Consider the following 11,540-nt stretch of genomic DNA (forward strand, 5'->3'; position numbering starts at 1 on the left):
TTGCATACATATTTCTCTACAAGTGGGTTTTCTCGACATCAATGATTTCACAATCTTTGGCTAGCATTCTATTATTAAAACTACAAACTTTTATAAAATCTTGTATGTGTGGAACATTTTTTCATGATCTCTAGTGAACTCTCTCTATATATACAGAATTCTAAAAAGCGTATGGAATTTGCTTTTTTTTTTTTTTTTTTTTACTCTCGTTAAATTTTATAGAGCAGAGAGATTTTGTTTAGGGAAAATTTTCGAGGTCTTATAATCCATAAATGAAGACGTCTAGCGAGTTTCGAATGTTTTTCTTGACGATTTTTGCATTGTGGAGTTGGTAGCACGTATATGTAATTCAAAGAAAGGCTATATATTGGCGAAGTTTATTAATCGAACATAGTCATCGTTGTAATAGTTAATTATTATATATATATATATTTTAAAAAAGCTTGTGTTTTTTGTGAATTATGTAGTAACGTCTACCAGTAAGTTTGTTAAACAAGTTGTCGCAACACTGAGTTGACGTATATTATTTCGTACTCTATTAGTATATATACGTAGCCTTTGGTAGTGTAGTTCTTCGACTTAAAAGAATGAAAATTCAGAACGTATTAAATTGTAGTTTTTCTTCTTGGTATGAACAATTCAAAAAGGTAACTATCAGAAGGTAAGATGTAAAATAAAACTGATATGGGTTTTATAAGTGTTATTATTAAAACCAAAAGTACAAGAAAAACCAAGTCGATACTTTTAAAATGTTCTGTTACTGTATTACATGTAGTGGAACTACTGCGTGTAAGTTAGATAAGTGAAGGTGAGAGGCATCGTCAAACTTCAAAATTTTAATTAAACTTTGATGTTAAAAATATTGAAAATTAATTTTGATTTCACTGTCCACAACATTTTAACAGTAGAGAAAGCATGAAATTCCAAACCTAAAGTTTGGCCTTTTTGTATTATGATATTTTCACTGATAATAGTACATTTTGAAAACCAAGTCTCGGGGTCATATATTTGTAATATTTATTATTAGGGTAGTTATTTAGGATAGTATAAGTTATTATTATATATAATCCTTATTTATTAAATGCTAAATGCTGTAAACTATTTTACATGTTAATATAACTTTTCAACATTAAAAATATATGTTTTTGCTTTTTATTTTTCAAGCTTTTCATTATCAAATTCAAAGCTCAAGATGACCAGTGGAATTTGTTTTGAATGAGTGTACTGTATGATGGCTGTAAAAATAATGTGTACTATTTATGAGGATAAATGTTGCCGTACAATACATGATCCTTAATTTGTTAATACATATATATTTTTGTACATACAGTAAATGCTTGGTACTTTGTTGTAAAGTGCCAAGTTACATAATGTGCTGTGCTCTTCACAAGCATCAATAACTGATTTTTAGTGTCATAAATCTAAAGACTTATTGCTAAGTCACTGTAGGGGTGAGGAATAATTTGGAATAAACTTGCAAATACAGGGTGTTCGGAAAGTCACTGTACACTTATATATTTATTAACAGACATGTTTCAATATAGAATACAGGAGGTAAATATGAATGACAATTATGAACAATGTTGAAAGTGACCTCCGTTGGCATCAATACAGGCCTGGATCCTTCTTATTTTGTTTCTAAACACCACTATCAGTTGCTGGCTTGAATGAATGCTGTTACGAAACTGCACAGTGACTTTTCGAACACCCTGTGTTTATTGTAAATGTTAATTTTTATTAGATTAATTCATGCATTTTTATAATGCAATGGTGGATTGTTTTTTTTCTAAATATTTTTTGTAGCATATGATGTGATTCCATACTTTTCCCTGCAGTGATTTTTCAGATGTTTTCTGTTAAACTGATGGACAAGTCAAGATGTATACCATGGAATACTAACTGCTATTTTACTAAAGTGATAAAATCAGTATACATCAATGGATGTCATTCTTAATCAAAATTCTTCATAGTTGTTTTTTCAGTGACATGAATGATGACATAACATCACATGTTAGTAAATGACGGGTAACAAATTATTTATACTGGTGCTAAATTATAAGAAGATAATATGATTTTACATAATATCTTCAAATGTATTTGGTAAAACAACAAGATTATTGAATGTCCATGAACTTAACCTGTTCTGTTGTGACACAACAAGATATTGAACATTTGACTTGATATGCAATTTTAATTAGCATTCTACCTTAGAATTTGAAGTTTCATTTAACATTTATATTATAGTTGTTTAGGCTTTAAACTAAGTAATAGAGAATGGAGCTTATGGGAAAAGTTTCTTCATTTAACTCTTATCAGTTTAGAAGAAATTAAAATTTATTTGGATAGTTTTGTCTAATCATTGAATAACTTGAACTGTATCATAAGAGCTTTATCATCCTGACCAACCAATTAATGACAAGTAATGTAAGGAGTTGTGAAATTTAACTCTAATTATTTTTTGTATCATTATAGCAAAGTTATTACTCTTCCCCATGATTTCATTCAGTACTTGTTGGCAGATGGATTGGTACTTCCAGAAAGGTACAGTTGTGAAAATGACCATTATTATAGCTAAATTGTAATAATGTTTTAATGTGGGTTGGATTAAAGATTAAATGATACATTAGAACTTTTTTACCTTATTGAAATATTGAGTTTTTTTCCTTTCTGTGGAGTCTGCTAGGCTCTGGTATATGAGCTGTTAGCTAGAATATGTAAGTTTAACATAAAAAAAAAACTAATGAATATTTAAATTGTAAAAAACATATTTTGTTGGCTTGTATTTAATACTTTTAATAATTATACAAAACTTTATTCATAGAAATATTACTGGTATTTATAGTTATTGTGAATATTGTAATATAAACTTTTTATTAGATGATGCAGTCAGGTAAGACCATTCAAATATTAGCTAGCTGTTAGCTATAACTGAATTAGACTTGTACAATAACCCTGAATTATGACCTTTCCAGTTCATATATCATCCTATTAGCTCTTTCTAATAATCTAATGCTTTGTTTATAGGGGAGGAATCCAAATACTATGAATACAACCTAAAATCATGGCTTCTTTGTTGTTAGCTGATTTAAATTGTTTATGGAGTTGTAGAAGGTTCAGAAAATTATCAGTTTATAATGGATGATGGTAGTATTGATGTATTGTCACACACACTTTGGTGGTATTAATGTATTGTCACACACACTTTGGTGGTATTGATGTATTGCCACACACACTTTGGTCGTATTGATGTATTGCCACACACACACTTTGGTCGTATTGATGTATTGCCACACACACACTTTGCTCGTATTGATGTATTGCCACACGCACACACTTTGCTCGTATTGATGTATTGCTACACGCACACACTTTGGTCGTATTGATGTATTGCCACACACACACTTTGGTCGTATTGATGTATTGCCACACGCACACACTTTGGTCGTATTGATGTATTGCCACACGCACACACTTTGGTCGTATTGATGTATTGCCACACGCACACACTTTGGTCGTATTGATGTATTGCCACACGCACACACTTTGGTCGTATTGATGTATTGCCACACGCACACACTTTGCTCGTATTGATGTATTGCCACACGCACACACTTTGCTCGTATTGATGTATTGCCACACGCACACACTTTGCTCGTATTGATGTATTGCCACACGCACACACTTTGCTCGTATTGATGTATTGCCACACGCACACACTTTGCTCGTATTGATGTATTGCCACACACAGTTCTGTCCATGTTGATGATTTTGAAGTGTATACAATTAATGTTTTATATACTTCCAGTTTACAGTGTAGTAGACGACAGGCCCTTGAACGAAATGGTTATGACAGTGATGATGAAGTGAGTGTGTGACATAATTATTTTATTTGTGTAAATATTAAGATATGTAGTCTTTATGGTCATTTACCCATTGTATATAGATGTTTTATAACATTAATTTAATATTAATCCAGCAACATGGGTAATATTCTGTAGGTACTTATTGGTGCTTAGTTTAATGCTGATATGTCTGCTTTTCATCCAAGCCATAAACCTTTCATAATGCTGTCAGAAGGCAGATAAATCATAAGTCACAGAATCCAAAAAGCAATTATTTAGCAGCTTTAATGTTGATCAATATTAAATGAATCAGGTTGTCTTAACTGGCTATGTGACATGTTTGATTGGTAAATAATGATATATAAATCCCAATAACCTTTTCTAGTGATCATTGCACTATGGTTTGTACTCTCATATGATATTAGCAAGTATAATGTTTTTTTCATTCAACAGAATGGGAAGTTAAAGAAAATAAAAAGACACCTTAGGAAATATTGAATATGTTTGATATGTATTTGTTTTTTTTACAACCATCAAAACAATGGTTGTATGTATTCCCCCCATCTTGTTGTTGTTGAGAATTCCAACCCCAATCAAAACTGTCTCAAATCTCACATGTTGTTTTAATATTATGTTAATAGAAAACAAATTACCTTGTATATATAAGGTAAAACAGGACTTCTAGACGTATTGACTTTATAGATTTAGAACTTTCTTATTTTGTGAACTATGTAATTATACTAAATCAGATACATTACTGGATTGCTAAGATTTTATTTTTTGGTAACGATGAAACTCTCTTGTGATTTAGGTTTTCATTTAAATCCATTTTTATTTTAGGTAGATTGGAATAATCCAGATTTACCTGTTGCTGAGGTAGGAAATTGATATCCTCAAGTAAAGTCTCCTACTTACAAGTTGTTTCTAAAATCATTGGAACATTTCAAAATAACCATTTTCTCTTAGAAAAAAGAAAAGTATTTACTTTTATATCTGAATATATTTATTTGCCATAAGCTTGGTTATTCAATGTAACTTGCTTTGTTTTCATTTTTACTTGCTTTTATATTTTGATGGGTTAGTTTGTTTCATCTAGGCATTTCAGTTCAAGCAGTGGTTCTGTGATGACCAATTATTCTGTACAATTGTACAGCTAGATTAGAATTTGGTGTTAAAAAACACCTAATTCTTTAGAACTATATTTAACCTGAGTAAATTAAAGGATTTTTATTTGTAGAAGTGTTGTATTTAATCTCGTAACACTAAACACTGAAAATTGTGGAAATGAAGTGAATGTGTTTGGTGTTAAAAGGGTAAATGATTACCATAAATAGAATGTAATTTTTTAACATTGTATGAGAAACGTGTGGCTTTGATAACTTTATTTTTGACTGTGAGGAAAGTAATTTGTTTTGTAAACAAATATGTAAAGCTCTTAGTAAGTTTTATAAATCTGTTTTACATAAAATATTAGTTTTTTTAATAAAGTATTTTTACCAAAGATTTGTATTGAAAGACAGAAAGAGATACAAAATATGTTAAGTTGGTGTGACAAATGTTATGATATTTCATTACACAACAAGAAGTGGATTTTCATATTTTATATTTGGCTTGTCAGTATGTATAGTTTGTGTTTCTAATTAGTTTGACACACTGAAATCCACATAAAGTTAGAGAGAAAATGAAGATGGAAAAGTCAGAGTTGATGTGTTTGGTATCACAGAGAAATGGAAATTGAGAACTATTTAAATATTCTCTTTGAAATTAAGAAAGTAAAACTTAGATAATATGAACATTATAATTATAAACTTTTTGATGTCGCTTATTGTTAGTCAAATAGCTTAATTAAATTTTAAATATGAGTGTAAAATGTTTCTGACGAACCCCTGTCAACCCTCCCATAAGCATGGGGTTAGTGGAATTTGTTAATTAGTTAGTTCTCAGGTTCATAAATTGATTACATGCAACTAACCAATTATTCTCATGAGACTAAGAATAAAAAAATAATAACGATTAAAAACAATATTTTTGAGTTGTAGATTTCTTTATTGAGTCATGACACTAATTGATTAAACTGGACAACTTTGAATTAATTAAAAGTAATAAAGAGGAGGTATAATAGTAATATTGTGATTACATAAATAGATGGAATAATCAAAAACAGTAATAATTGGATATACTAATTTTGTTCAATGGATTATTCCTTGTGATGTTTAATCAAAGTTATTGTAACTTTGATTGTTTTAAATAACGTTAGTTGAAGTAGTTGGTGTTCACAGGTGATTGATTCATCATGTTAGTTGCCAAGCTCTAAAGAATACGTAGGGCACTTGTATGTTTGGTAAATAAGGCATTTAACTACATCTTGAAACTTTAAACTTTTGGATATTTGTTTGACAAAATTAGTATTTTGTATGAAAATAAGGAAAATAAAAGAGAGATTTCTTGAAGAAAAATTGTAACAGCATAAAAATGATAGAAAATTGAAAGATTGTTGCAAAGTTTTATGAACTATTCTTCTGTTTAAAGAGCATACAACAAAAATTCTCATGTTAGTACGTTTCCATATGATGAATCTATCATTTATTTATAGCTCAGCTTCTTTGACTGCCGTCCATCTTTACTTTACTACTGTTATTATAAGAAGAATCTCTGTTTACATTTGTCTTCCATTCTTAGACTCCTGTCTTTCCTGATCTTACTAGAAGAGTGGAAGACAGTATAGAACAACTTGGAGGAGAGGTGTTTCCAAAGCTAAATTGGAGTAGCCCAAGAGATGCCTCATGGATAGCTCTGAACAACAGCATGTTGTGTAGGAACTTTTGTGATATCTGTTTACTGCTGAAGAGCTCAGATTTTATTGCCAATGATTTGACTGATCCGTAAGTAGGTGGTTTCTAACCATTTCACGTTGAACTGAACATTTCAGAAACATTAATATTTATAGAAGTCCAGGAAATAACCTAAAGGTTTCAGTACTCTGAAAGATAATTTTTCTTCATTAGATTGTGGTAATGAAGATTCATTTATCAGAAACACCAGAGAGTTCAAGTATTTTCAGTTTATTTCAGTTTTATGTTGTAAGTGTAACGTGATAATTGTTAATGATTTATAACAGAGTAAAAATCTAATAAAAGTTCTTTTAATGGTTGGATCAGGTTGTGACTTAACATGCTCTATACTTACTGGAAATAATATTACATATTTTCAGAGGCTTTACTGAAACAAAAAAGTTTAGGTTGTTAAATATATCATAAAATTAGTTATTCCAAACTCAATATTCAGCTTTACAAGTTAATATAATTTTGGAATTTTCAGTCTGAAAAAAATTATTTTGCTATATGGTTTATTTTTATTGATTTCTTGTCACACTACACACATCTAACAGTCTTTCCATGTCTAATTTATTGGCACAGCAACACAAGTTCTTTACAGTTACAGTAATATAATGTTTGCATATCTTGAATACTACTATATCATAAGTACTTATTATAGCAGGTATGTTTCAGCTACATATCTTGCATTGTAACTTCATTGGCTCATCTTATTTATGTTTGAAGTAAATCTAGTTTCTAATTTTCATATATGCTGCATACATGTTGAGCTAAGAAGTCAGTTCTTTTTTTATGCTTTCTTCAAGTAGTTGTAAATAAGTTCCCCAAAAAAGATGTACCTTTTGGTTTAGTTTATTTTTAATTACATATTCTTTATTGAATTGTCTTTGTAGTTAGTGAATTTGAAACTGCTTAGCTGCAGAAAAAGCATTGGGGCTTTGATAAAGTACCTCACTTCCACTCACATAATAGCTTTTATTAAATTGTACTACCTTCTACTTATGCAGGTTTCATTTGCCCCTCCTTGATGCTCCCACTTACTGTATGTACCATGTGGTTACACATGATTATAGCTGTGCTGTAGAAAGCAAATGTAGAATATGGTAGTCCTTGCTAGTTACCAGTTCATATCCACTGGGGTTATGGACTATGTCCCCCTGAGTGTGACTAGTTGCATTCAGGTGAGAATAATATGGTGGTGTAGATGGTTAGTGCTCTCTTCCTATCAAGAACCAGAAGATAAATACCCAATGCAGACTGGTTTTGGATTGGAAAAATGTACCACATACTGTTCACCTCTCAAACTGGCTTTCCCTCACCTTACCATTGCCTGGATATAGGTTTCTGGATGGTCTGGTGTTGGGTTGGCTTAGGACCACCCAGTGCAAGTCTTCACGTGTGGTTTGAAGGGACAAAAAATTCTTGATACCACTTAGTTTTGGACCTATCTGACCCACCTCATTTGTATTTCTCCTTCCTACTGTTACCTAGATTTCAGGTTCCCAGGTGTCCTGATGCTGATTGTTTTCTAAGTCTGCACACATGAACCCTGGTTGGATTGTCAGAGTGGTAGTTGTTTTACCCTCTGCTTCCTGATCTGGAGGTGAAGGCAGTGGGAACTCTCCTCCATCCATGAACCAGAATTGACCTGCCAGATACACTCTGATGTGCCCTAACCACTCCATGTCATCTGACTCATCCATTTACAATTTGGATGTTCATTTTTTTTCATCTGATTTACTGACATATATCTTTACAACAGGTAAAGGGTATACCTGGTACAGATGGGTGCGGTTTCTTAAAAGTGTGACTCCCATACATTTGGGTATCACACTCCTTAGTTTGACTTTGGGTGCTTTTCAAAGAATACTCATCTAGGTAACTTTTGCATTGATCCATCCAATGTCTCAGTGTTGGGTTCTAACTTTTATATTATCTGAGGTAAGGTATTGTATTGGAATTTAACATTTTCTTACATTCTAAATATATTTTTGATAGAAACCTGCCTCTTCTCATGCCTCCCACCAATCCATCCAACTTCTGGTGCATCCTTTTGCCAAATGTGAAAGTGAAGATAGTGGTCTACAGTATAGAGGAAATCAGATGTGTGTTGTTGTCCTTTTGGTGGAAGGCTGTTGCATGGTACAACGCAGCTATACCAAGTATGATCACGCGAGAGTTGGAGGGCATCAAGGCTAGTGTTGAGCAAAATTGCACATATAGAGGGCAGCTCAAGTCTAGAAAATCTGTTATGTGAACAGAGACAAATATCTAACAGAACTACATTTTCAGTGCAGGAAAGTGTTAATGTTTGTTTACAAGTTTGTTAAAAAGTAAATTCCTAATTTAGAATTTGGAGTTTTGTTACTTATGTTTCAGATTGACAGCCAATCATTTATCTTCTTGCAAGCATTGTTTTTGTACTTCATTTAAAAACTGAATCATCTTATTACAGAATGAAGAATTATGAGGCTACTATACTTTTAATGCTACATTTCTATTTAGTATGGATAAAATCTTGTTAACTTTTCATACAGTGTTGTTATGTCAACAATGCATTTAATTATTACCGTATAATTTATATTTTAGATTTAAATTCTGTGAGGATAGACTAGAAAGCAGTGATCTGACCTGTTCAACAGACCCCGCTGTTGCTTGCCAGGATTTTCAGTATCAACTAGTTCTTCGAAAGTGGATAGAAATAGATCCAAGCATGGAGTTCCGATGTTTTGTAAAAAATAATAAACTTATTGGTAAGTGGCATCTCAACATGAGTCAAGCAAGTAACCATCTCAATATGGGTTCTACTAATTTGATTGACCTTATAACAACATATAACCAAAAAAATAGATCTGGATGTACATAGTGTATCTCCATCAAACTGTGTAAGATTTTAGTATACGAATATGTTGTACACAAAAAATTTTTTATTAAATTGTTTTAGTAAAGTTTTATTGGTGAATTTACAAACCCTTTACCGAGTCAGTTTGATATTCATACTAAGAATATAAATACTTATTTTTACCTTATGGCTTTTATATTTTTTTTTTGTGTCTTGTAGAACATCCTAAATGAATGTTAAGTTTTATTGTATAGAACTTTATACTTTATTATATTTTTTTACCCCATCAATAATTGTATTAAACATTTCAATATATAAGGAAAAACTAAAAATTTGTTATTATTGTATATATATTGGGTTGAGGAATAATTCGTGAGCATTTTTTCAAGTTAAAAAAATATATTCATAAATGAAATGCTTTCGCAAAATATTTCATGTCATTTGGTAGATAATTTTTTGCTCTAATAGATGGTGTGTTTGATTTTCATATGTCTTTAATTTTTGCTTTCATTTTCAGCTCATTAAATGGAATGTCAAGTGGACAAAATCGAGCATTTTCGACACCATCTGTTTTTCGCATTTAATTTCTTGCAATTTTGTTTAAAACAATGCATACTATATACCTAGGTATTATATGAAATAAAGTATCATAATAAATGTTTTGGGTGTAATGTGTTCATGCATTAAAGTACTGTATAGTCTTGCATGTAATGCTTGAATGAAATTATTTAAAAACGCTCACAAATTATTCCTCAACCTAATATGTTGTTTTTTTAAAATTAAGCACAAAGTTACACAGTAGGCTATCTGTGCTCTGCCCACCATGAGTATCAAAACTTGGTTTTTTAGCAGCGTGAGTCCGGATACATACCACTGTGCCACTGAGGGATGTATTGTATTGTAGTTACTTACATTCAAACTATAACAAATCAATGCACAATGATTTTCATTGTAAGCATTGTAATACTTTTCGGTCTTGTAATTTTCATATTTCCATGAATAAGTTCTAGAATCTCCACAAGGGATATCAAAAGTTTTAAAGTAAATCTTTTTATTTTATTATTCATTTTCTCTGCTATATCACAAACTACAGCTATTTTCAAAAAGTACAAGGTAGTAAAATAATTAAATTTGGGTATTAAACAAAAAATATTATTTAATGTTTTGTAGAATATCTTTATAAATTTTTTGTTAAATTTCTAATTTCAGGTATTTTCCTTTTTTACGTATAGTTAATGCTTAATATTTTATTTTATTTTCTTGTCCTTTACCACTTATTATTTATTTTGACACAAGTTAGTGGTACCCTTGATGTGTATTGTGGTTTTTTGGAAGACATATGCAACCCTTTGGCAAAATTTTCTTTCAGCCCCTAATATTCTAAGTCTTGAGAACAGATATAAGGTTTAATGTATATTGAAAAAAATGTTTAATCCTTTTAATTATGCTCATTAAATATAATAGTAAGACCAACATAAAATTTAAACAGTATCTCTTCTAACTATAAACATGTTTAAATAAGAAACAATTGTAAGTGCTGTAGTCAGTGAAACAGTAGTCAATTTTATGTAATCCCAGATTACAACTGTGCATGAATTTCAAAATAATTGTTGTTAGATTATACTCTAAAATAAGCTCTTTTTTAATGGTTAGATACATGTATGTAATGTCAAAACAAAGACAGATCTGTTGAAGGTAGTTGTGGCAAATGTCAGGGGTTGAACAATTTTTTTTATTTGTTTCAACCATATTCATTCAGAGAACTTTGAAGGTTATGTAAGGATTATATTGCCTAGATGTACCTGTACTCAACTAACATTGGATTGTTGAAGATACTGAGCCAATGAAGTATACTTTTGAAGCTCATTTACCACATGACAATATATCTAAAGTTTTGAATTGTTTTTAAAGATTTCATTTGCAATAAAAACTTAACTTGGATAAAATAAAACCTTGAATAATAAATACATTATTATATTAATTTCATTCGCATACATTAGTAAATGTTAATTTTAAGCAATT

At 30.6% G+C, this 11,540-nt stretch overlaps 1 protein-coding gene across 2 annotated transcripts; it reads left to right on the forward strand.

Moving 5' to 3' along the window:
- The first annotated feature begins 256 nt into the window (after window positions 1–256).
- LOC143251111 (cell division cycle protein 123 homolog) lies at window positions 257–10,175 on the forward strand. Of its 2 annotated transcripts, none has more exons than XM_076502474.1 (7): window positions 257–661; window positions 2,473–2,541; window positions 3,806–3,863; window positions 4,683–4,718; window positions 6,522–6,724; window positions 9,266–9,429; window positions 10,036–10,175. In XM_076502474.1, the coding sequence occupies exons 1-7, from the start codon at window positions 588–590 to the stop codon at window positions 10,041–10,043; spliced, it is 612 nt and encodes a 203-aa protein (XP_076358589.1). In that variant the 5' UTR covers window positions 257–587; the 3' UTR covers window positions 10,044–10,175. The 2 variants fall into 2 exon arrangements, with proteins under 2 accessions (XP_076358589.1, XP_076358590.1); XM_076502475.1 differs by having other exon boundaries at window positions 257–647.
- Window positions 10,176–11,540: the final 1,365 nt, after the last annotated feature.

This window comes from Tachypleus tridentatus, chromosome 5 (assembly GCF_004210375.1).
Source record: "Tachypleus tridentatus isolate NWPU-2018 chromosome 5, ASM421037v1, whole genome shotgun sequence".
In the NCBI taxonomy this organism is placed as follows: domain Eukaryota; kingdom Metazoa; phylum Arthropoda; class Merostomata; order Xiphosura; family Limulidae; genus Tachypleus; species Tachypleus tridentatus.

Bases quoted from the DNA above. Each gene is read 5' to 3' on its own strand.
- LOC143251111 (XM_076502474.1), top strand. From the start codon at position 588: ATGAAAATTCAGAACGTATTAAATTGTAGTTTTTCTTCTTGGTATGAA. The intron at 662-2,472 runs GTAAGATGTAAA...GTATCATTATAG, and splicing joins AAAAAGGTAACTATCAGAAG to CAAAGTTATTACTCTTCCCC. The intron at 4,719-6,521 runs GTAGGAAATTGA...TTCCATTCTTAG, and splicing joins CAGATTTACCTGTTGCTGAG to ACTCCTGTCTTTCCTGATCT.